The 25,356-nt window shown below is 44.8% G+C and overlaps 5 protein-coding genes across 7 annotated transcripts; 1 reads left to right on the top strand and 4 right to left on the bottom strand.

The window, feature by feature from the left end:
* The first annotated feature begins 351 nt into the window (after window positions 1-351).
* On the top strand, window positions 352-15,143 carry LOC125550892. 3 transcript variants are annotated; one of them, XM_048714007.1, is made up of 7 exons: window positions 352-618; window positions 1,520-1,605; window positions 11,065-12,398; window positions 12,429-13,515; window positions 13,599-13,808; window positions 13,885-14,009; window positions 14,287-15,143. In XM_048714007.1, exons 1-7 carry the CDS (start codon window positions 613-615, stop codon window positions 14,745-14,747), a joined length of 3,309 nt encoding a protein of 1,102 aa, XP_048569964.1. In that variant the 5' UTR covers window positions 352-612; the 3' UTR covers window positions 14,748-15,143. The 3 variants fall into 3 exon arrangements, with proteins under 3 accessions (XP_048569964.1, XP_048569963.1, XP_048569962.1); XM_048714006.1 differs by having other exon boundaries at window positions 11,065-12,338; window positions 12,369-13,515; XM_048714005.1 differs by having other exon boundaries at window positions 11,065-13,515.
* Window positions 15,144-15,615: 472 nt separating this feature from the next.
* On the bottom strand, window positions 15,616-22,474 carry LOC125550897. The gene is made up of 5 exons (XM_048714011.1): window positions 22,430-22,474; window positions 21,769-21,859; window positions 19,926-20,021; window positions 17,582-17,677; window positions 15,616-16,828 (listed from the first exon to the last, which is right to left on the bottom strand). Exon 5 carries the CDS (start codon window positions 16,425-16,427, stop codon window positions 15,702-15,704), a length of 726 nt encoding a protein of 241 aa, XP_048569968.1. The 5' UTR covers window positions 16,428-16,828; window positions 17,582-17,677; window positions 19,926-20,021; window positions 21,769-21,859; window positions 22,430-22,474; the 3' UTR covers window positions 15,616-15,701.
* On the bottom strand, window positions 17,697-19,914 carry LOC125550898. The gene has a single exon (XM_048714013.1). It carries the CDS (start codon window positions 18,809-18,811, stop codon window positions 18,098-18,100), a length of 714 nt encoding a protein of 237 aa, XP_048569970.1. The 5' UTR covers window positions 18,812-19,914; the 3' UTR covers window positions 17,697-18,097.
* Window positions 20,532-23,137, bottom strand: LOC125550893. The gene is made up of 3 exons (XM_048714008.1): window positions 23,108-23,137; window positions 21,769-21,859; window positions 20,532-21,588 (listed from the first exon to the last, which is right to left on the bottom strand). The coding sequence occupies exon 3, from the start codon at window positions 21,498-21,500 to the stop codon at window positions 20,700-20,702; it is 801 nt and encodes a 266-aa protein (XP_048569965.1). The 5' UTR covers window positions 21,501-21,588; window positions 21,769-21,859; window positions 23,108-23,137; the 3' UTR covers window positions 20,532-20,699.
* Window positions 23,138-23,757: 620 nt separating this feature from the next.
* Window positions 23,758-24,975, bottom strand: LOC125550896. Its single transcript, XM_048714010.1, has one exon. The coding sequence runs from the start codon at window positions 24,725-24,727 to the stop codon at window positions 23,936-23,938; it is 792 nt and encodes a 263-aa protein (XP_048569967.1). The 5' UTR covers window positions 24,728-24,975; the 3' UTR covers window positions 23,758-23,935.
* Between the last annotated feature and the right edge of the window lie 381 nt (window positions 24,976-25,356).

A 25,356-nucleotide genomic window follows, 5' to 3' on the forward strand; every position in this document is an offset into this window, starting at 1 on the left:
TCACCATATATCACAAAAATAAATAAAAGATGTGGAAAAAAGCAAAAGAAAAACCAAATCTTTAAATAGAAAACAACAAAAATGAAAAAGGATATGGAAACACGAAATAAAACCAAACAGAAAACTGCAAAACTAAAAAGAATGGAAAAATCAACTTCTAGATTATTATTTTTCAGAAACAAATCAACTTCCATATAAACAAGCAAAAGAAGACACGAACAGAAAAAGAAGACGGAAAGGCTTTTTTAGGCGAACGAAAAGATAAGCGAAGCAGCGCTGCCGCGATGTGGGCCGGCCAAGGATCCGCAGGTTAAAAGGAGGTGATGCCCCGCACATCCAGCCGTTGGGGTGACACGAGGCAGCCGCCGGCCCTCACCACCAAGACACGTTGCAGATCTCAAGGTAAAAAGAAACCCTAGACACGTCGCAAAGCCCTATATACGGGCAGCGTTTCCCCTATTAGCGCCGCCTCTGTTCCTTTCGGTGTCAGTCCCCTCCGCCGCCAGCGGCGCTCTCTCCTTCCCCATCTGCTGATGCTGCTTCGTCTGGGGGTGCTGGGTTTGCGAAGCTCTTCTAGTTCGGGAGGCGGAAAATCCGAGGGGACGCCGCGAGATGGTGGTACGTCTTCTTCTCTCTCTGCTTCATAGTCTGGGCATCGTCTCTGTCCTTCTCCTGTGGGGTTTCTCGAGGTTTCCTCTCCCGGTGGAGGCGGCGGGGCCGGGGCCGGGGCCGCAGCGGATTTGCCTTGATCCCCGCCGGCGACATGGTCCTTTTGTAGGAGGGATGGGAGCGATCTGTCTGACGCGTTTGGTTGGGTACAGGTAATGTATTCAGTGTTGTAATGAGAATACGCTGTATTAGATCGGGAACTATGCGTTTGCACGATGTGTTTGGTTCAAGCAAGGGAAGAGGAAGCGGTGGGTTGGGTTGCATTAAAAAACGAGGATGCCAGCTGCTCATGACGGCGGCAGGATCTTTGGCGCTGCTGCGCACGGCAGGGGATAGATCGCCGGTGCTGCTCCTCATGGCGGGGGAGATCGCCGGCGCTGCTCCTCACGACGGCGAAAGGAAACCAGCGCTGCTGCCAATGGTGGTGACGCAAGATCGCGACGCTGCTGCTCACAGCAGAGGGAGATCGCCGGCCGTGTTTTCCGTGGACGCGGACGAAGATCTACTACGGCGCTGCTGGTTGTTGCAGCGTGCTTGTGGTGAAAAATATTCAGGACGAGCAGAGAATAGAGAGAAGGGGGGGGGGGTGTTTTCCCATGCCAATCCGTATAGGCCTTTTTTGGTTTTGAGAAGAGTTGTTTCCGATTAGAGGGATCTGAAACCGGCCGGACCTAAACAAACACCGGTAACGTAATCACGAGCCGGTGTAATCGGAAGATAGTGAAAAAATTGCTAACCAAACGTGTTGTCTGTTTAGAGTGGATGAGATTAACTGAGACTATTTATTTGGGAGATCTGTGAAGCCAATGCTAATTCGACAATACATCTTTTGGTGAATTTTCTTGTGCAGGATGATGTCTGTGGTGAGTGCGGAGATGTAGGCTACAGTCATCTTCTGCTGCGATGCATCAACTGCAACAATGCTGCTAGGCATCGGTATGCTTCTCGATCTTGCTAGATATCTACTCCTATTAGTCACCATGCCCCATGCTTTTCATCTGAAAACGCAATATCAGAGGATTTTACTTCTTACTAAATGCATAGATTTTATTTATTCATGCCACTTTTGGTCCAGGCTAAAGTGATTGCGTAGTTTGCTACCCATCTTCTTGATGCTATTTTTGCAATTTAGTGGCAGTCATAATTTGGGAATTTGGGGAGAATTAATACCAAATTCTTGGATTAATTGGATCGCGTCCCCCAAAGGCGATGACATTTTGTTCTTTCTCCCTAATTTGGCCATCCTTTGATCTTTTCGCCTATCCATATCTATCACTATCTTTGACTCTCAAAGAAGGGCGTTGTTGCTTTGCTGAGTATATTGGAATCCAAATGATTGAGGCCATGCATATTGATTATGATGCCAGTTTTCATAGTTAAGTGGGTGTCATATTTTGGGGAAAGATATGCAAAAATCTTGGGACAATTTACGTGGTGTTTGGTTCTCTAGTCCTAGGACTTTTTGAAAAAGGCTCTCAAGGAGGTGCTTTTAAGGACTTTTAGCAAAAAGTCCCATCTGTTTGGTTTGCTAGGGACTTTTTCAGTCCCAACACACAAACCAAATACCCCCTTAGTCTTATCCCCCAATTGATGACACTTTGTTCTTTTTGCCTAATTTGCTCATCCTATGGTTCCTTCCCTAATTTGGTCCTCCTTTGATCTATTGTATCTATATCTGTTACTCCCTTTGTTTCATAATATAAGGTGCATAGTTCAATAATATAAGGTGCATAAATTTTCGCGGAAGTCAGACATGTATATGTTTGACAAGGATTCTAGAATAAAATATCAACATCATTAATACAAAATAAATAAAATATGAAAATACATTTCATGATGGATCTAATTTTTATATATTTGGTATTATAGATGTTAATACTACTTTTTCTAAAATATTGGTCAAACATACACATTTGATTGGAAAACTTTATGCACCTTATAACCTTATAACATGGAACAGGTGGAGTTTATTATACCAATACAGAAACTATCACTGTTTTGGAATCCAAACAATCTTAGCCACATGCTTTACGGAAAATCTTGGGGTAATTCCATCAATCAAATCCCCGAAAGCTAATGAGGCTTTGGTTTCTCCTCTAAAGTATTCATGATTTGGCCTTTATCCCTATCTATATCTATGAGAGCACATATATGCATGAATCTTCCACCTCACGCGGACATCGTTACATTAATTATTAAATTCAGGTTTTAAAATGATTTATTTTACAAATCGTTAATCCAATTATAAATTTGTCTTTGTCGTTGAGTTTGTCTTGAGAGCTTCAAAAGAACCCATGTTGGCATGTTTGTATGATCTTTTTTGTCACTACAAGTTGCCATATGTATAACATGGTTGTCATATTAGCAATGAACAATTGCCACAATAATATTGTGTGGTTACCATGCAATATTTTACATGTGTTGTCAAGCACTCCAGTGCTATGTAGGACTACAAACTGAGTTTTCAAGTATTCCAAGCAAGTCTGCATAGGTGGGGGAGAATGACATCTAGTAGTAACTTGGTAACTTAGTTGCTATAATTTGGTATAACTAAGAATTAAGTAATGAAGTGACTACAATCTAGGAAGTGATATTAATCTGGCAATTATTTATAGAAGAGAAGTCGCTAAAATATATCAACACGGGATCAATTAGATTACGGTTTGGGGATAAAACATTTTAAAAAGTTTAAAACGAAGGAATCTTCGTTGATGCTTACATACATTGGCCTCTTTTTGGTTGCATGCATGTCTAGAGAAAGAAGTGGAGTGGTGGTCGCATGCTGTACAAAATGTGACGCCGTTCTGTACCATATACATTATAATGCATGTACGTGAGAGGAAGAGAGAGGAGTGGTCGCCTCATAGTAGAACTGAAATATGGCAATGTTGTGTAGCATTGTCCTATATTATAAAAAAATCGCATATATTGTTGATCTATAAATTAAAGATGGACCTCTACTAATTGTGCATTAGTAGAGCATTAAAACATTAGGCAAGGAGCGCACAACCATTATGCCCCCAATGGTCTCAGACACACCAGTTTGCCTCATTTGACGGAGGGCATCGTTTTGAACACTAGCCACACATAGTAAGAGTTTATAACTGGTTTCTAGCAAAATTGGTTTTACGAACTTCTTTTTGAATAACCAGTTTATAGAAAATCATGTTTTGGTTAGGAAGTAATAAATTAGCCTATTCCTATTCTCTTGTCATATGCGTGTGACCTTCTCTTCCTCAATTTCTCCAATGTGACCCATTGAAGACACTTTCCAAGCTCCCTAGCCCCTACTTTTTTTCTCCTTGCTGCTGCTTGCCTCCCCTTAGGCCTACCATTGGTCGTTGAGATCGCTTGAGACACTTATTTTGAGATGGAGGGAGTAATAAACTAGCCTATTCCTATTGTCCTGTCATATGTGCGTGACCTTCTCTTCCTCAATTTCTCTAGTGTGGCCATTGAAGACACTTTCCAAGCTCTCTAGCCCCTAATTCCTTCTCCTCGCCATTGCTTGCCTCCCCTTCGGCTTATCATTGGTCTTTGAAATCGCTTGCCTGTTGCCCTAAAATGTGACTCAAGAACAAGTGGTGGTTGGGAATACAAAGGCTATGAGAGTTCCAATGGTATCATAAAGTTCGCTCGAGCCTAAGGGGTTAATGCCTTGTACAGGCAACCTAGAGAAAAGAGCCACTATGCTTCAAGATTCTCATCTTATAGGGGCGACGGTTTTGTGATCAGATGCACCAGGTTCTCCAAACAATGCTTGAAACAATGACAATGAATGCACACATGATAACTTGCTTCAGGTATCCTAACGTCAAGCATGACACCACACCATGAATCCCCCTCGCATCACCCATAAGTATATCCATGGCACTCATGCCTAAGTTGGCAAGTTTTATTAGTTATTAGTTGAAGTTGTTCTAGTATCAAGTACAAAATCACCAAGTCATCCATAACATTGGACATGGCTATTTGGATAAATTTAATCCTATAGGGATGTAACATTGTACCTTAACACGTGCCTATTGCTCTTGGTGCCTGTGCGAGTAGCATGCACGGTATGTTGGCGGAGTGAGATAAGCCACAAACACTTCCCACACGTTGTAGAATAAGTCCAACGAGCCACCCAACTGAGTTGTACCCGAATCGAGAGTCCAACGATAGCTTTGAGTCAGACCCGACCATTGTGTGCGTGGTCCAAGATGTCTAGAGCCTTGACCAGGATAATCACTTGGCTCGGCTACATTCCTATATGTATGAAAACATTAGGTGAAAACATCATCCCATGATAAAAATAACATCTTATACTTATTGTAGACGAAGATGATTCATGCAACTACCTGTATGCCAAAAGGGGAGCCTGAACTATGGGGCCCCTGGACAGGTCTGGGGATTAGGTACTAGGTCATGAGAGGGGCCTATTCTCTCCCATTGAGAGTTTGGTACGCTCGGTCTTTGATCAAGATAAAGAGCTACAATGGGAATGGGAGTTTAGGAGATCTAAAACATAAAGTTGCTTGTTTGGTCGGAAGGAATGGGAATTTAGGAATGGATTGCAAAGAGTCAACTCCCACCATTTTATCAACAGGGGAGTGGGTGGGAATTGATTTACATAGAACATCTCGTCCCTTCATCATAACTTATGTTGCCATCTCTCAGCTAAGTCCACATGAATTCCCACTAACAAAATGAGGGAATAAACACCCCTCTTAAATTTCCACATGCAATCTCACCCATACCAAACAAGGAATTTGGAATAAAATAGCACTTCCCATGTCTAATCTTGTCACAACTCCCTCCTCTAAATTCTGCTCCCCTTCCCAAGATTACCAAACATGTTGTCGGGTCATAGTGTTAGAGCATCTCCAGCCGCGCCCACAACAGGCCTACCCGAAGCCCCTTTCTTGTTGTTGGCGCCGAAAAAATGGCCCAATGCCCCCAGGAGCCCATTTTTCGCTGGCTCGGGCCGATTTTCGCGTCGGCGGACCCAGGCTGAACTCGGCGATAGGGGGTGCCGGTGGAAACAATTTTGGCGCGAATTGGAGCGGGTTTGCCGAGCCAGCGACTCGCCTCATTCGTCGTCCTCATCGCCTTAGTTCCATTGGGAAACAATGCCAAGGCTGCCACGCCGTCGCGTCGGTCAGCCTTCCATTGATGTCTCACGGGCGGCGCAGTAAAGCCGCCGCGATGCGCGTCCCGCCCGCTCCCTCCACGCGGTACCCGACTGGCAGCTTCTCACCGACCATCTTCGGCTATAAAAGCCGACCTCCCTGCCGGTGAACGCCACAACTCGCCACTTCTCGCCATCGTAGCCCCTCTTCCCCACTCTTCCCCCCGCCGATGAGCAATGGTCGAGCGTTACCCAGGCGACGCCACGGAGGCGAATGGCTTCGGCCATCGCCATCTGCGCGAGGACGAGGCGCGCCTCCTCTATGAGGGCGACTACCCGGCGCCCCCGGACATGCGGGTGCCGGGCTCGTGGAGGCTGAACGCCGGCGGCGTCCCTGTGCCCTCGGCGCCCACCGGTGCCGAACGCCGCGCCGAGATAGCATGCATCCGTTCATCGCTGTCGGAGGCGCAACGGAACGAGCCAAGGTATGCTGCCGACAGCCACAACCTATGGACGATGTACTTAGACCGCCGCCATGCCGACCAGGTCGCCTCCGCAAACGGCGTCGTGCCCCGCGACCACCTCAACTATGACGGGCAGCGCGAATGGTGGGGCGTGCCCGGTCGTCCTCGACCACATTGAGGCCGGACACACGCCACGCCTTGAGTACACGTCTCCCCTGTCCTTCTCTCGCCGCCGTGGTAGTTCCTGGACACCGCAGCGAATGGAGACGGCGACCTCATCATCGTCGGGCTCCGGTTCGCTTTCCTTTGGGCCGCCGGCGCTGCGCCCATCAAGCCATAGCTGCAGGAGACGCCACTTGGGCGCTGCACCTGCAGCGCCGCCCTTGTCATCAACGAGGGCGGCGGCTGCCCCTCCCCTCGTTCCCTTCGCCTTGTCCGTTTGAAGATCGAGACAGGGTTGCTCCTTGTGAAGGAGCACGAGGAGATGGCTGCCGCCGACGAGACCGCCCTCAAGTGGGCGAAGGCGGACTATGTCCGCGAGCAGGTGGAGCGCCAACGCTGGGCCTACGAGGAGATCAAAGCTCGGCGCCACGGACGGGACGAGGGCGGCATCGTCGTCCTTGACAACGACGATGAGGACGCGCCCGAGGCGTCCAACCCCCCTCGCGTCTGCGACCCTGGTCAGGGGTGCAGCAGGGACGGCGGCGGCTCCGGTGGGACGCAGGGCGACGACGATGACGACGATGACGGTCGCGACTACACTCGGTTCTACAGGCTCCTCGGCATGTAGAAGGCGGGCGGCGGTAGCGACGGCGTAGTAGGGCTAGGCGTAGTTTTTAAATCATGTTTTCTGTTTTTTGTACAAATTTGAATGAATTCACCGAGCTTGTGCCGTGTTTGTGTCGTGTTTGTGCCAATTTGGGGGCGTCGACTGGGAACACGTTCGCCCCCACGCCAAAATTAACACCGGTTCGGCCCTAGATGTCGCTTTTTCGGCGTCCTGGGGGCCGGACGGCTGGAGATGCTCTTAGCTCAGTTGAACAAACACCATGTGCCCAAACATGGCCTCCAATCGTTGCCTTTGTTACATATGAACATAAGTATATTCATAGCGCAATAACAATGTATCAGAGCCAGGTTTGGCTACTCATAAACAATGGTAAGTAGATATAACATGACTCAAGCAACAATCCTAAGCATGCATACCATGACCGGTAAGAAGGGCTAAATAGGCAAAGAACACAACCAAGTAACTACTCATGATAGGACTAGAAAGTAAAGGTAATATCACAACGACTGATGCCATCTTCAAATCCTATCTTGAAGAAGCCAACAAAGATGTAGTATGTTCATGAAATGCAATGCTTGACATGTATATGGTTATGCAAGATTATCCTAATGAACAAGAGGCATGTTAATTGAACTTGGAATGCATCACATGAACCATTTCCAAAAGACCCCAATCTGGGCATTCATCTAGTGGTACTTACATGAATGCAAGTAAATATTGCCTAGCCATTTCCATCAGTTCAGACTTTTGGTTGTGTTGGCTACTACATTAAGCTTAACATGGTATCAGAGCCCATGGTTTTGAGTTCAAGTCCTGGCTTTTGCAATTTATCTAAAAATTGTTGTTACCCCCTTTTTTTCACATATACCTCTGAATCTATCCATGTGTTGAATTTTCGCATCACACATGAGAGGGAGTGTTGAAGTGTATATGTTACCTAGCTCTTTCCATCAGTTCGTACTTTTAGTTGCGTTGGCTAGTACATGAAGTGTAACAAGCATGAATATGGTGCGGAGCTGAAAATAATCTAATGCAACACCATCAAGTTATTTGGAGTCGAAACACACTAAGCATAACATTTTCACTAATTTCAACAATTAATGTAAGGGCTCATCTGAACATGGCATAAGATTATGAGGGATGCACTAGTCAAATTGCAAAAGTTAAATGAAGAAGAATCATTTATATAAAGTAACTCCTTCTCCATGTCAATAGGAAGTCATAATGTTATTTGAGTTAAATAACAATTTTATGGTGTTAACATGCATTAGAATGACACATCAAGGTTATATGCAATTTTCTAAATAATTTGATATATAATATGCGTTTTACGATTTCGTGCCACGACAAGCACAAGTTGGTAGCCATGGCAGTGATTTGGGTTCACAACAACAATATGCTTGTCTAGTTTCTCATTAGAGATTTTGGCGCAATTGGTCCCAATTGTGTGTGTGTGTGTTGTGTTCTGCTACAGGGAGTGATCCGGTTCATCAGCGGAGATAATACACTAGGTGCATCTCATACATCGCATGCATACGTCAAATCTCAACCATGGAGCAAGTACCTACGCATTATTTGAGTATGCATGTCATCGCACTCGGCGGTTGCCTTGAAGGTGATAAACTTGTAGCGTGCAGGTGATGCAGATCGGGTCTGTGGGTCGTCGTCATTGAACTTGGTGGTGCGTCCACGGTGGTCATTGGCGATGAGGTACTTGCGGGGTGGTGGTTCTAGTTGTAGACGAATTTGGCGGGGCCTCGTTGGACTAGCTAGGTGGTGGAGTCGTTCGGTGTTGGAAACAGATTCGATGGTCGTTGATTGTCGGGTCTGGAGTGGCGCTGATACGGAGGCGACGGTGGACGACATGTGTAGCGGGGCTGGTGGGTGAGCGAATTCGAAGGCGGTGGATGTGGGCGATCGACGGAAGCGGAATTGAGCTCGTCAATGATCCTGGGTAGGGGCTGCCAAAGTCAATGACTGGGTCGACAGAGGGCAGAGGTGATTCTATATGTTGGTTGTGGGTTAGCTGACCCCATAACTTTTGAATAAAACAGCCTGAAACACGGTATACTAATTGTTCATTGTGATTTTTTTTCAAATAATTAGCAACGAGCCCACAGATACTTGAGTTTGGCTTCGCCGCTGACAGAGGGCATAGGGAGGCGCTCGAGGTGGTTGTGGTCGAGGACGCCTGATATGCTGGGTGAGGTGGCTCGTCGACGAGGTGCAGGGGCGTCCCTGTAGACTGGGAAGGCAAATGGTCGGGCGTCAGGCTAGCGACCGGTGATGGGGAGCCATGGAGGTAGCGTTGGTAGGGCTATGGTGCGGCAAGGCACGACAATCGCCATGGTCGGTGCAGGAGATGTCGGTTGTTGGACTGCTGGGGGTCATGGCGCGATCTAGGAGAGGGAGGGGGAACGAAGGGTGCGGCGGTGGATCAGGCTTGAGGTGGGCGTCTACATCTCCTAGCTGCTAGGGTTTTCACTAGGGTAGGTGGGGGTGGCCGATCGGGCTTATATAGACTAGATGGGCCTTGGTCCTTAGGTGGTGGGCTGGCTAGGGTTGGTTGGCCAGTTAGTGTTTATATGGGCCGGCCTGTTAGCTACTAGCTGCAGCGTTGTGCAGCTATATTGCGCCCTTGGCGCATTTGGTTGAATTGCGGCACAGTAGCAATTTCTCTCTCCTTAATTATTTCATTTAAAATAATTACTCACTATTTATAATTTGTTGGGAACTCCAAAATTTATGAAATTTTTGTGGGGTTTATTTGTACTATAATGAAGCCTCACAAAAAGAATCATAATTTTTTGGGTCATTTTTATATTTTTATAGGAAAATAACCTCAATTAGTTATGCTTAGGGTTTTAAGCCAGACTAGGTATGTGCCTGTGTGTTGCCACGGGGGTCAAATATTTTTTAACACAACAAGAATACCATACGGGACAAATCTTTATTCAAAGCAAATATACAAAATAAGATTTGTTTTGGTTATAAAGTATAGATTTTCCAGCTATTTCTTAAACTGATAAAATAAGAGATTGATTGATGTTGTATTTATTTGCTTGTATGGCCATGAATTTATTGCTATACCATAAGAAGGGGATGAAAATCTAGAAAAAAAAATGGTGGAGGGTGGAAGGTTGGATGAAGGGATGATGGGAGAAAAGTGAAAGATGAAACCTTAGCATTCTAGTAGATTAGCCCATGACTACACGTCCCTTAGTACATGATGCGCTAAAATCTCAGCAAGATTTTATATGCAATCGCCATAATTTACCTGCCATATAAGTAGAGATCCATTTTAAACCTTAAAATTCCAGGAGGGCCCACATAATGATTATGAGGTTTTTGCCAAATATTGTAGGTTTCAGGAAGGGCATTTTGGACAATTGGCACAATTTAGGGTTTTAGCCCTTCAAGAAAAATTGGAGTGTTGAATTAATCCTCAATCCTATATCAAAATTAAATAAATACTCCCTCCATCCGGAATTACTTGTAAAATGGATGTATCTAGATGTATTTTAGTTTTAGATACATTCATTTTTATCCATTTCTGCGACAAGTAATTCGGAACGCACGGAGGGAGTATAATGTTGATGAGATGATCATGATGCACAATCAATTTCTAAGGAAATGTTGGTCCGGGGCTATTACACCGCCTCTAAACAAACCGACACATAGGGTAACTCTCAATGGTTGGGTTCTGTAACTCCCGACACATAAGCGAATTGCTTGGCACCTATTTCCAATCCAGTAGTACTGCTCATGAAGTGCTACGGGGTCGCAGAGAGTCACTAGCTGTGTTTTGAAGATATTTCAAAGGCTTTGTTGTGTTGTGTAAGTGGTTTGGCTCTGTAGTGGATGGAACTTACTATGGGAGGATGACTAACCAATCATCATTATAGTTGACTCTACAACAACATTTTACATTGCCATGAGGGCAAATCCCTTCTTGACATGTGGTTGTCTCTATTAACATCTTGAATAATCCAAGCTATATCTTTAACTTAACATGGTCTGTTGTTTTGTAGATATTGTTTGGATGAGATAAACTTCGATTCGGCAGTGGAGTGGTCATGTAGTGATTGTATCCCAAAACAGAGTGAAGCCATTAAGTCGCCAGGAGACACAAATTGTCAAAGGCAACCAAGGAACACCCAGTTGGATTTCTCTGTAGTCAATGAACCAAATGTCGAGCAAGAGAAGGTAACGAAGGCACGCGGACTTCGTAGAAATAGACCATGCCGAGAAAGAGAAGCTAGTTTTGATGAAAGTATTGAACATGTCCCGGGTGGAGACACATCGAGTCGGGGACGATGTGTTGAAGAGACATTAGATTCTTGTGAAATCTCTGTTCGGGATATACCCAACCTCATTGATTGTAAGAAGGAAGGGGAGGATATAAATGGGCACTTAATTTGCACACCGGAGAGTTTTGATGGTTCAAGTAATTTGGCTTTGGATCATGCTTCAAGTATTGAACCCAACAATTTGCAAAAGGAAATTGGTGGTTCTAAACTTGCTTCAGATTCTATGGACTGTCCTGATCTCCCAAATGCAAGGAGTGGCTGCTTTGCTTCATCGAAGTATGTTGAGGGTTTTGTTCCACCAGGAAGAAAGGGTGATATTTTTTCTCTAATGAGTGAGGTCGAGGGATCCCGCCCAATGATTGTGGACAAGTCTTGTTCTACATCGGTAAGCATGGAGCAAGCAGATGGTTTATTGGTAAACATAGAGAAATCTGAACCTTTGAAGTTGGTTAAAGGATTGGAGGAGACTGTTGTAGCATCAAAGTTTGCACCAAATCATTCAAAGCCGATGCTAGGATCAGATCTGGAGACAGGGAGTGTGGATGTCTTGAATCCTCTAGAGCAGCGTTTGGACTCTTGGGCAATGCCACTGATGCAATCAAGTCCCTCAAATGAACTAGAAGATGCGGCTATTCAGGAAAACAGTGCTGAAAGAACAAGGTGCTTGGTGGACATGGAAACCGTTGCCTCTGAATTGGAGAACCACAAAGGATCAAATCCCAAAATGGCAAATGAAAGCTTGAGTTGTGGTGAAGGTAACTCAGATGAAGCAAATAGAAGATCAGATGAGCTTTTATCAAGCACCAAAAACAATAAGATGCGAAGGCGAATATGTGTTGCTAGAAAGATAGTTAACTCTTGCAAGGTAAATGGAATTACAGATCCTGAGCCAGCACATGGTAACCGAGATGCAATAAACCTCCAATGTAATGCAGGAAAGACATCTTCTCTTGCCGTAAAAAAGGTGCCTCTTCAGCTGATATTGCATGAGGAAGGCATTAGCAATGAGTTGTTGCAAGAGGAAGGCATTAGCAATGAGTTGTTGCAAGAGGAAGGCATTAGCAATGAGTTGTTGCAAGAGGAAGGCATTAACAATGAGTTATTGCCTTCCAAGTTTGTTGGTCCATGTGAGTCAACAAAAATCAACCCTAGAAAGCGTAAGCAATCAGAAAATTACGCTTCTGATGGAACAAAATATCAGAAAGCCTGTATTATAAGTGGGAATGAAAATGCCAATGTTGCACGGTCAAAAAGTGGTAGACCAGTACGAACTTGCCAGAACACACCCAGGAAAGACAATGGTAGCAATGATAAAGTTATTGGGCACTCAAAGATGGGAAAAGATAAGAAAATTGTTAAGTCATGGCTGGCTAACAATGGCATCCGATATTCACGGAAGACAGGTGTCTTGCAGCCCTACTCTCTTCGTAGACGTTCTGTGGACAGATCAAGACCTTCACGGAAGAGAGGTATGGTTACCAGTGTCTTGCAGCCCTACTCTCTGCGTAGACGTTCTGTGGACAGATCAAGACCTTCACAGGAGAGCGGTGTTGTTACCAGTGTCTTGCAGCCCTACTCTCTGCGTAGACGTTCTGTGGACAGATCAAGACCTTCACAGGAGAGAGGTATGGTTACCAGTGTCTTGCAGCCCTACTCTCTGCGCAGACGTTCTGTGGACAGATCAAGACCTTCAGAAAACATGGATCTGGCGCTGATGGAAAGCAGCTGCGCATTGAATAATCCAAGCAGCAGTTGTGCAGCGCAAGCATCAGGTTTCTCTTCAAAATCGAAAGAATTACGCGAGAGTGATGAGCCAAAGAAACGAAGAAAACTCATTTTAACTTATGACGAAGAGGAAGATGCTGAGGCCTTACAGGCAGAAGATCTGAATTCCCGGTCTTGTGATGATAATGAACATGTGAAGAAGCAAAGAAAATGCGTGGAAAATGCTGCGAAGAACCAGAGAAGATCTGTAGAACAAGGTAAAGAAGCTTTGGGGTCAGGAAATTTGAATCGATGTTTGAAGAATCATAAGCAGGTGAAGAAGCAACGAAGCGTAGAGGCAGAGGAAGATGAAAATGCATCTGTAAGAAATCCGAATGCTGGATGTTCAAGGATGCCAGTCATTTCAGAATGTATTGGCGGGCAACCCCTTGATATACCTTGTTGGACGTATGTTACATGCCCTTTATTCCATTACTTGCATACTTCTTTTTCTTCTGTCAAGTGCTAATATGGTCTCTTTATGTTGATAGTGGAATCATGAAGATCAACAATAACTATATTCCATTGGCTGCACACCTGTCAACCAAAGCAGGCAAGAAGGTGCAGGAACTGTCAAGATCACTGCCACCAATAATGAAAGCGGCCAAGCTTTCTACATCGGAATCATGTCCAAAGCACTTTGAGGCACCGGTACCTACAGCTGACAGCATTGGCTTGTATTTCTTTTCGGGTGATATGAGGTTTGTTGAGCCTGTGCATGTTGTTTGTCTTATTTCTTCTACACATACTAGGGTCTGACATTCTTTGATCCTCTAGGCCAAATAAAGAGCTGGATGAGCTGGCGAAGCATCTCGCTGATAGTGGAATTGTTCTAGAAGCTGTTGTTGGTTTGAGGAAGCTGTTTCTCTTCCCTTCTGGTGTACTACCAGTGGAACATCAGAGTAAGTCATATGGCAGATTTCATTATTCAAAATTATGAGTATCCTGAAAATATACCATATTACACCTAATCTGCCTATGCTACCACTAATGTAGTAAACTGCATTTGGTATAGTAATGTGTAATGCAGTTGTGCATGATTTTTCATACTGCCTACTTGAACATTGTTTTGTTTGTCATGGTGGAGCATGTATGGTTTATACAAGGCCTTTTTGCTCCATGTCAATTTTTCTTTTGTAGTAATTTGTCAGCCAGTCATTAGTTTCTGTCTTGTTGCAGCATTCCAAGGGAAACCCTATCTATGGGGAATGTTCAAGCCCAGAAAAGATAAGATCAGAAGATTTCCAGTGGAACAAGATTGTACTGCACATGTTTCAAAGGAAGAACATGCGCAAGAACAGCATGCCTTGGACCAGCAAGACATGGCACAAAGTGACACCCTGGACCAGGTCGTGCATCCCGAGAATCAACCCTTACTGGATGCAAACCAACTAGGAAAGGAAGCGCTGTCTGGCAATTGCCTGCCCCCTGTTGACGTGCAAGCTCTAGTCTCTGCAAATATCGGCCCAGCTGATCATGGACAGCCCTGCTCAAATCCAGAAGCTCAGCCACTTAAACTCTGTGGTTTTGTTGTCTCACGGACACCAAGGTCCGCGCAACTCATCCAGGAGATGCAGAAGGAAGGTGCATTACTGTTTGCTGTGCAGCAGGTGATGACAGAACCTGGGTCAGTGATATAGGATCAGAATATGTGCGTGGCAACCATGCTGTGGTTTCAGAGCATACTTGTGGTTTCAGAGGACCATACCTGTAGCTGTTGTCTCTTAAGGCGTGGCGCGCTGCAGTGGTCACTCTTAGGGCAGAAACATGCTAGCAGTAGACCTGAGAGCTCTTTAGCTTCAGTGCCGGCTCATTGTGCCTCGCATCTTCTATGTCCGCCTATGTGCTTGTCTGCTAGCTAGTCCCTGTCATGTTCAGGACCGGACTGTGGTGTTCGCTCTTTGTATGTTGTATTAAGAGCCGACTTAGCTGAGCTTACCTTCTGTTGTGCAAGTTGTACAAGTTTGAGCCAATTTTGCCGATTGTACTGTAAAAGCATCTCCTCTGTTTATATAATGGCATGCAAATTATCATCAGTTCATCTTGTCATTATCATGGAGCTATTATCCTGTGCTCCTTGTGATTCTTGCCATGTCGAACTGTTGAGTAACCTTTGTGAAGTAACCACATGAACTTCACATGAACCGTTGAAAATTCACAATGACAATTGCAGTTCCATTTTATTTGAAGTTGTTGGGACATGGGCTTTAAGCTAAGCTGATGCATCAACCAGCAAGATCAACCACATGAAGATTACTCCTACGTGCCAATGTGGGTTAACCTGGGTAAGACGATCACCATGGAGAAGGAAATAGTAAGTTTCAGGGAACCTGGGTGAAGCCTAAAGATAATAAATTCTGACATGATGCACTTTTTCTTCTTCTTGTTTTCCACTGTATCCATCACATACACAAAAGGAAGATATCCACGGTATGAACATGGTGGAGGCAAGGTAAAAAAGAAAGAAACATGGATAGAACTGATCAGTTGACAAAACACATGATCAAAACTGTGTAATCATCATTCGATTATGTATGTTTGGTATAATGTACAAAAGATGTGTGGAGTAACAAGGCTTGAGGGTTGAGAAGCATCTAGGAGCTAAGGATGTTCAGGAGTGAAACCCTGCTCTGAATCAACCTCCTGAACAGGGACTCAACACCGTTCTCGAGATCCGCTACACTGCGCTCCAGCGCTTGCAGCTGCGCCGCCTCGCAGACAACCCTCTTCTTCTGGAACTTCTGTGAGACCAGAGACCATCTGCTTCCATTGGCAACCCCAATTTGCTTCAGCAGGAGGCGCGGCGCGGATTCAAGCAGAGAGACCGCCATGTCTCTTGCTTCTGCCAATAGCCTGACCGCCCCGCAGCCTTCGGCGGTAGCCTTGCCGCTTGTGATCTTCTTGAAAGGCTTCTGCGCCTTCTTCGCCAGGCGAACAAAAGACTCGATCTTGAGCTGAACAGCCACGCCATCTCCCCTCTTGAGGGCGAGCCGCAAGTCCTGGATGCTCATCTTCAGCTCTGCCAGGCTCTCCTGCATGGCATTGCAAAGATCCACCAGGACAAGTGATCTGTCAAGCTCTTCCTCGACCGTCTTCCTCTGCAGGGGCAGGGAGAGGCCGATTTGGTTGCTGGGCAGGCTCATGATCTCTTCTATGGAGCTGTAGATGTCTCCGAGCCTGCTCAGACCGCCGCACATCGTGTCGATGGTCGCGGAAGGCATGGAGATGTGTGTCTGCAGGCCCTGCAGCTCCACCTCCACTTTGGATTCGGTGGAGTGGGGGATGGAAGGCAGACTCGCAGATCTTTGATGGCAGGCCATGTTTCTAATGGATGAACTCAACTGATGATCTGCTATTTCTGTTTGTAATGATGGAAGAGAAAGTGAAGAGCAGATGTGTTTTGTTGGTGCTCAACCCTTTGTACCCCGCTCTATTTATAGTCGAGAGCCACAAGGAATTGATAATGGAGCAAGTTCTCCGCTGCGGCTTAATCATCCGCGCGAAACTGGCGCTCTCTTATTTTGGTTAGTGCAACTGACATCAATGAGTGAGATCGAGTGCGTGTACATGTCTCGCCTATAGATGTCAAAGTATCCGCACGAGTGGTTCGTCTCATCATCCAGATTGGCAAAATACCTTCTGGCAATTTGGTTGTCAACGTGTGATGGTTGCACCCGCACCTCAACCCTCGTGCAGCAGCACTGTTGTCTTCTTGGCATGTCTGCTAATTGCATCATGGTCAACCACACATGCGCTATAATACTCAATAGACGCTTCAAATCTTTAGTTGATGGCTAAACTAATAGTCTCGAATCAAACTAGAGTAACATTTCTTATGAGAGCTATTTCATAAATGTCATATTTTACTACTCCCTCCGATCCATATCAATTGTTGCTGATTTAGTACAACTTAATACTAAATTAACGACAATTAATATGGATCGAAAAGAGTATTGGAAAACATAATAGGGGCACGAGCTCTGAGCTCATAGTGTACTAAATCAGCGACAATTAATATGGATCGAAGGGAGTACTGAAAAACATAACAGGAGCACGAGCTCATCGGATCTTGGGAACTATAGAAGGCCATGAATCTAGGTGCAGTAATGTAGAAAGTAATAACATGGGATCTTGACATGGACTCTGACTGCATCCTATTTTCTCTGAGAAGAGAATATATAACAAGTTTGATTGGATAAATTAGCGCTCTATCGCTGAGCTCCAACAACTGTTACAACCCCACGAGTAGTACTTCATAATAATATGATAATGAGATACATGTATGTATGTAATTAGTATTGCCTATTTGTCATGTTTTGGTTATTCAAGAAAAAGAAATAGAATGCACGAGGGAGCAAGATTCATGGAAGCATAGGATGCATCAGATTACATCCCATATGGCTAGTGCACCTAATATGCTAAGAGCTTTATTGAAAAAAGAAGTTGTTAAGAGAGGGGGAAGAGCTGACTTTACCTACAGAAACACGCTCAGTCATGATACTGTCCAGGCAACATCTAGATGAGCATGAACTCAACACCTCGTGGAGCATTGCTGTCTTGTTTCATAAACCTGCAACAAGATCCGCCGCACAACAGAAAGATCAGCATTATTCTTGACCAGCCCAAGCAGAAACTCGCTAAAAGAGCCGTGAGAGAACTTCACGTGCAATAGAATATGAGCTGAGATACAGAGATATTGCTTATTTTTGCCTCTCTTAGATGATCTAAATAAACATAATGCATATATACAATAGATTCTGAAAATTGAGCCTTTTTTTTGTTTCCTACTGTATCCATCATATACACAAAAGAAAGATAATCCACGGTATGGACATGGTTGAAGCATCGTAAACAAGAAAGAAACATGGATAGAAGTGATCAGTTGACAAAATACATGATCAAAACTATGTAATCATCATTCCATTGTATGTATGTTTGGTATAATGTACAAAGATGGGTAGAGTAACAAGGCTTGAGAGTTGAGAAGCATCTAGGAGCTAAGGATGTTCAGGAGTGAAACCCTGCTCTGGATCAACCTCCTGAACAGGGACTCGACGCCGTTCTCAAGGTCGGCCACGCTGTGCTCCAGCACTTGCAGCTTCGCCGCCTCGCAGACAACCCTCTTCTTCTGGAACCTCTGTGAGACCAGAGACCATCTGCTTCCATTGGCGACCCCAATTTGCTTCAGCAGGAGGCGCGACGTGGGTTCAAGCAGACAGACCGCCATGTCTCTTGCTTCTACCAGTAGCCTCACCGTCCTGCAGCCTTCGACGGTAGCTTTGCCGCTTGCGATCTTCTTGAAAGGCTTCTGCGCTTTCTTCGCGAGGCGAATGAAGGACTCGATCTTGATCTGGACAGCCGCGCCATCTCCTCTCTTGAGGGCGAGCTGCAGGTCCTGGATGCTTGCCTTCAGCTCTGCCAGGCTCTCCTGCATGGCATTGCAGAGATCCACCAGGACAAGTGACCTGTCGAGCTCTTCCTCGACCATCTTCCTTTGCAAGGGGACTTGGTTGCTGGGCAGGCTCATGATCTCTTCTATGGAGCTGTAGATGTCTCCGAGACTCCTCAAACCGCCGCACATCGTGTCGATGGTCGCGGAAGGCGAGGATATGCGTGTCGGCAGGCTCTGCAGCTCCAGCTCCACTTTTGATTCACTGGAGTGAGGGATAGAAGGCAGACTCGCAGATCTTTGATGGCAGGCCATGTTTCTAATGGATGAACTCAACTGATGATGTACTATTTCTGTTTGTGGTGACGGAAGAGAGAATGAAAGGCAGATGCGCTTAATTTGTTGGTGTTGAGAACTTTGCAGCGCGCTCTATTTATAGTCGAGAACCAAAAGGAAATAATGGAGCAAGTCCTCTGTTGCGGCCTAATCATCGGCCGCCTAGGCAAAACGGCTGCTCTCTTATTTTGGTTAGTGCAACTGACATCAATGAGCGAGATGGAGAGCGTGTGCATGTCTCGTCTATAGATGGCAAAGTATCCGCACGAGTGGTTCGTCTCATAATAAAGATTGGCAAAATACCTTCTGGCAACCTGGCAATTTGGTTGTCAACGTGTGATGGTTACACCCGCACCTCAACCCTCGTGCAGAACTGTTGCCTTCTTGGCATGTCTCTGCTAATTGCATCATGGGCCACCACACATGCGCTAGAATTCTTAACAGACGCTTCAAATCTTTATCTCATGGCTAAACTCGAATCAAACTAGAATAGCTATGCAAGCTAATATTTCATAAATGCCATAGTACCTCGATATTAGAAAACATAACAGGGGCATCAGCTCAGCAGATCTTAACATGGGAGCTATAGAAGGCCATGAATTTAGCTGCGGTAATGTAGAAAGTACTCCCTTTACAGAGGGAGTAAGAAAGCAAATATTCTGTCTTAACACACACAGTGACACTGACTGTGCCCATTTTCACTGAGAAGAGAATATATAAAACAAGTTTCACAGGATAAATTACCGGTCTATCACTTACTGCAAGTTGCTGGTTTAACCTAACAGCCGAAATGATAACAAACAACTGATAGAACGCGCAATCTTCACGAGTACTTCATAATATAGGATAATGAGATACATGCACGTATGTATTTAATTAGTATTGCCTATCTGTCATGTTTCGGTTATTCGAGAAAAAGAAATAGAATGCACGGGTGTACAAGTTCGACTTAGCCGTAGCACGAGGGAGAAAGATTCATGAAAGCATAGGATACATACATCAGATTGCATCTCATATGACTAGTGCACCTAATATGCTAAGAGTTGTAATTCAAAAAACAAGTTGTTAAGAGAGAGGGAAGAGCTGACTTTACCTACAGAAACACTCTCGGACATGATACGTTCCAGGCAACATCTAGATGAGCATGAACTCAGCACCTCGTGGAGCATCGCTGTCTTGTTTCATCAACCTGCAACAGGATCCGCCGCAGAACAGAAAGATCAGCATTATTCTTGACTAGCCAAAACAAAAACTCGCTTAAAGAGGTGTGCGATAACTTCACGTGCAATAGAATATGAGCTGAGATAGTGGTTATTATTGCTTCTGTTCAGAGGATCTAAATAATTGGTGGCATATGCTTAAGTCTGGTACATCCGTGGGAATAACAGGGCGCGCCAGCCATCAGGCTAATGATGAGCGGCTACCACATGGCTTAGAGCTGGCATGTCCATGGTTGTTCAGAGTACTGCAGGTAAAAGATGGTGGCGCCAGTTGTAAACTGTAATTGCTGTGACCTAACATGGCCGTTTCAAAGATAAGATCGAATAAAATTGTACATGTGTACAACTTACAGTCACAGCTAGAAATTACTACACATACAGCTCCCACCGAAATTCTGAATAATTTAATCTTCACTTAGACTCAGCTATGAAAAGAAATCAGAATCACTGCCCAGTAAATATCAATGTGAGCGAAATCAGAAGTGATGGTATGAACATAGTCAAAACTGTTTTCATCAACTGATCATTTGCATGTACATTTGGCACTGTGCTCTGTACACAAGCTAGAAAGGTTCTATATGACTGGTGAATCCTTTAAAAGGCGGATGCCAATCGCAATATGCTAGAGAAACAAGGCCTGGGAGTGTCTACGAGCTGAGAATGTTCAGGAGTAAAACCCTGCTTTGGATCAGTCTCCTGAACAGAAGCTCCGCACCGTTCTCAAGATCTCCCATGCTTCGCTCTAGCACCTGCAACTGTTCCTCCTCGCAAACGACCTTTCTTTTCTGGATAAGAGACCATTTGCTTCCTTTGGTAGTGGCGAACTGCTTCGGCAACAGCTGCGATGTGGACTCGAGTAGAGAGACAGACATCTCTCTGGCTTCCGCCAGTAGCCTGATCAGCCTGCAATCCTCACCACTAGCTTTGCTGCTTGTGATCTTCTTGAAAGGCTTCTGAGCCTGCTTCGCCAGGCGAATGAAGGACTCAACCTTGAGTTGAACAGCCGCATCATCTCCTCTTTTGAGAACCAGTTGCAGCTCCTGGGTACTCATCTTCAGCTCTGCTAAATTCTCTTGCATGGAATTGCAAAGATCAATCAGCACGAGGGATCGCTCCAGTTCCTCTTCCACCATTTTCTTGTTTTGGGGGAAGGAGAGGCCAACTTGGTTGCTGGGCAAGCCCATGATCTCCTCTATGCAGTTGTAGATGTCTCCAAGCCTTGCATAACCACCACACATTGTGTCGATGGTTGCGGAGGGTGAAGAGATGCATGACTCCAGGCCCTGCAGCTCCACCTCCACTTTGGATTCACTGGAGTGGGCGATAGAAGGCAAACTTGCAGATCTTTGATGGCAAGCCATGTTTCTAATGGATGAGCTGATGATGTGTTTCTGTTTGTAGTGCAAGAGAAAGTGAAGGGCAGGTGTGCTTTCTTGGTGCTCGACCATTGTGGTGGACTCTATTTATAGTCAAGAAACAAAAGCAGTCTTGCTGGCAAAGCCAGTTAGGCAGCAAGAGTATTGTGCATAACCATCTCTGTCCAATACAATCTTGTTAGGAGACAAGAATCACTAAGTGCATGACATGTCTTAACAATTGGCAGCAAAGCATCAGCACAATGCTTAAGGCAGAATCCAGATCACCAAACAGAGACAAAATAAACTAGAATGCAAGTCATGCGGCTGAGGTGTATGTTGAAGGACTAGAAGACTTCACCTTCCAACAGCCTGTCAATTTGGTTCCGATAGTTGCACCTTCGCCCCAATTGCTGTGAAGCACTGTTGCTGTGCTGGTATGTCTCTGCTACCTGCGGCATGATCCACCACACATGCATTATAATCATCAATAGATGCTTCACTTCTTCTCATGCAACATTTACTCGTTTAGAACATAAGCGAAAACTAACTCATAAACGTCACTGGAATGGGTTCTAGCTTGCAAAATTCTAGATATTCTGCTTCTGTAAGAAATATGTTGTGTTATCCTTCAGTAGCAGAAGTAGAGGTGCACAATTTGGCCAATTGCATGAGAAATTTGAGAATAAGGCACAACGGATTGATATACAGACAGAAAGTATCTCTTTCTCTGCAGATCCCATGTACTCACATGGCCACCACAGCCTCAGCCAAGTTGGTACCTTTGTCTATCTTAGTTTAAAACAGCACGCGTTGCTAAATTACTAAACAGTGCAGCCTTGACATATTCCAAACGTAGGCAAACTACTACAGGAAGACAAATCGCTATTTTTGTATTTCCAATCTGTCATGTTTCAATTATGTCCGGCAAAATGGACTGCACGAGTACCCAGAGTTGTTTTCTGCTATAAGGTGGTGGGCAAGAATCGCAGTTCATGAGAGGAAAAGTTGAGACACAGAACCTCCAAAAACGTGTTCAATGCTAATATGGGCCAGTCAGCTTCAAGATAAGCATGAACCTCACGGAGTACGACTGACAAGTTTTATCCACCTACAGTAAGATCCAATTATTGTTTCAAGAGTACTTCATAATATAGATAAGGAAATAAATGCATCCAACTAGTGTTCCCTATGTGTCATTTTTCAGCTGTTCGAGAGAGAAAAAACGGAATGCACGGTCGATAATCTGGGTGCGGTAATAGAGAAAGTTAACTCTTTTTTCTGTCTTGGACACAAAGTGACAATGTGTCCTAATTTCACCGAGAAGAGAATATAGAACAACTTCGATTGAATAAATTACCGGTCTATCTCGCTTAATACTGCAGATTTCTGTTTTAACCTACTAACAGCCCAGATGATAACAAACAACTGTTAGAATGTGCAGTCTTCACGAGAACTGGAGGAGATAAATTAATATATCTAATTAGTGTTTCCTAACTGTCACGTTGCAGTTGACCCTGAGAGAAAAATGGAATGCACGGGGGTTCATGTTTGATTTGGCCATAGCACCAGGGAGAAAGATTAATGAAAGCATAGGATACATCCGATTACATCTCATATGGCTAGTGCACCTAATGTTTTCCCTAGGACACAGTGTCTATAAGTTGTTAAGAGAGAGGAAAGGAGTTGACTTAACCTACAGAAGCACACTCAGTCCAGGTAACATCTAGATAAGCATGAACTCAACACCTCGTGGAGCATCGCTGTCTTGTTTCATCAACCTGCAACAAGATCCGCCGCAGAACAGAAGGATCAGCATTATTCTTGACCAGCCGAAAAAGAAACTCGCTTAAAGAGGTGTGAGATAACTTCACGTGCAATAGAATATCAGCTGAGATAGTGGTTAGTATTGCCTCTATTCAGAGGATCTAAATAATTGTTGGCATGTGTTTGATTAAGTCCAGTACATCTGCTGGGCATAATGTGCTTCTACCTTATGCTAGTGATCAGGCTAATAATGAGTGGCTATCACATGGCCCAGAGCTAGCATGTTCATGGTTGTTAAGAGTATTGTAGGCAAACGATAATGGCGCCGATTGACGTAACATGGCCGTTTCAAAGGTAAGATCAAATAAAAATCATACATGTCTACAACTTATAGCTAGAAATAATTACACATAAAGCTCCTACCAAAGTTCAGAACGATTAATATTCACCTAGACTCTGCATGCCGTTTTCTGAAGAGGAATTTCCTTTTCGGTTCCTTAGCATTCATCATATACTTGAAAGAGAACATATCGACATGACATTCAGCTAAAAAGAAAATCTAAATCACCGGCCGGTAAAGATCGGTGAAATCACAAATAATGATATGGGCATAGTCAAAACTGCTTTCGTCAACTGATCATTTGTATGTACATTTAGTAGTGTACCCAGTACACAAGCTAGAAAGGATCTATATGACTGGTGAATCCTTTAAAAGGCAGATGCCAATCGCAATATGCTAGAGAAACAAGGCCTGAGAGTGTCTACGAGCTGAGAATGTTCAGGAGTGAAACCCTGCTTTGGATCAATCTCCTGAACAGAAGCTCCGCACCGTTCTCAAGATCTCCCATGTTTCGCTCTAGCGCTTGCAACTGTACCTCCTCGCAAACGACCTTTTTCTTCTGGACAAGAGACCACTTGCTTCCTTTGGTGGTGGCGAACTGCTTTGGCAACAGCTGCGACGTGGACTCAAGTAGAGAGACAGACATCTCTCTACCTTCCGCCAGTAGCCTGACCAGCCTGCAATATTCACCACTAGCTTTGCTGCTTGCGATCTTCTTGAAAGGCTTCTGCGCCTGCTTGGCGAGGCGAATGAAAGACTCAACCTTGAGTTGAGCAGATGCATCATCTCCTCTTTTGAGAACCAGTTGCAGCTCCTGGGTACTCATCTTCAGCTCTGCTAAATTCTCTTGCATGGAATTGCAGAGATCAATCAGCACGAGGGATCTCTCCAATTCCTCTTCTACCATTTTCTTGTTTTGGGGGAAGGAGAGGCTAATTTGGTTGCTGGGCAAGCCCATGATCTCCTCTATGCACTTGTAGATGTCTCCAAGCCTTGCGTAACCACCACACATTGTGTCGATGGTTGCGGAGGGTGAAGAGATGCATGACCTCAGGCCCTGCAGATCCACCTCCACTTTGGATTCACTGGAGTAAGGCAAACTTGCGGATCTTTGATGGCAAGCCATGTTTCTAATGGATGAACCGATGATGTGTTTATGTTTGTAATGGAAGAGAAAGTGAAGAGCAGATGTGCTTTGTTGGTGCTCAACCATTGTGATGCACTCTATTTATAGTCAAGAAACCATCTGCTCATTAGGCATTAAGAATATTATGCATGACGCTCCATTTGCGACCAATAGTGGATCAATTTTCTGGACCAGCATAACCATCTCTATCTATATAATCTTGTTAAGGAGACAAGCATCACTAAGTGCATGCCCTGTCTCGACGATTGGAGGCAAAGCATCAGCACAAGTGCTTGGCTTAACAGAGAATCCAGATCAGCAAACCGAGGCAAAATAAACTAGAATGCAGGTCATGCAACTGTGCTGTATGTTGAAGGACCAGATGACTTCACCTTCCAACAGCGTGTCAATTTGGTTCCCAGTTCATGACAGATGCTCCTTCGCCCCAATTGCTGTGAAGCACCGTTGCAGCGTTGCTGCGCTGGTATGTCCACCACACATGCATTATAATCATCAATAGATGCTTCGCTTATTCTCATGCAACATTTACTCGTTTAGAACATAAGCGAAAACTAACTCGTAAACGTGACTGAAACGGGTTCTAACTTGCACAAGTCTAGATATTCTGCTCTGTAAGAAATATGTTGTGTCATCCTTCAGTAGCAGAAGTACAGGTGCCCAATTTGGCCAATTGTATGAGAGATTTGAGAATAAGG

This window comes from Triticum urartu, chromosome 4 (genome assembly GCF_003073215.2).
Source record: "Triticum urartu cultivar G1812 chromosome 4, Tu2.1, whole genome shotgun sequence".
Classification (NCBI taxonomy): domain Eukaryota; kingdom Viridiplantae; phylum Streptophyta; class Magnoliopsida; order Poales; family Poaceae; genus Triticum; species Triticum urartu.

Excerpts from the sequence above, each read along its gene's own strand:
- LOC125550892 (XM_048714005.1), top strand. Across the intron at positions 13,516-13,598 it reads CTTGATATACCTTGTTGGAC|TGGAATCATGAAGATCAACA; the intron begins GTATGTTACATG and ends TTATGTTGATAG. Across the intron at positions 13,809-13,884 it reads TTCTTTTCGGGTGATATGAG|GCCAAATAAAGAGCTGGATG; the intron begins GTTTGTTGAGCC and ends TTGATCCTCTAG.
- LOC125550897 (XM_048714011.1), bottom strand. The coding sequence starts at position 16,427 with ATGGCCTGCCATCAAAGATCTGCGAGTCTGCCTTCCATCCCCCACTCC.
- LOC125550896 (XM_048714010.1), bottom strand. The coding sequence starts at position 24,727 with ATGGTTGAGCACCAACAAAGCACATCTGCTCTTCACTTTCTCTTCCAT.
- LOC125550898 (XM_048714013.1), bottom strand. The coding sequence starts at position 18,811 with ATGGCCTGCCATCAAAGATCTGCGAGTCTGCCTTCTATCCCTCACTCC.
- LOC125550893 (XM_048714008.1), bottom strand. The coding sequence starts at position 21,500 with ATGGTCGAGCACCAAGAAAGCACACCTGCCCTTCACTTTCTCTTGCAC.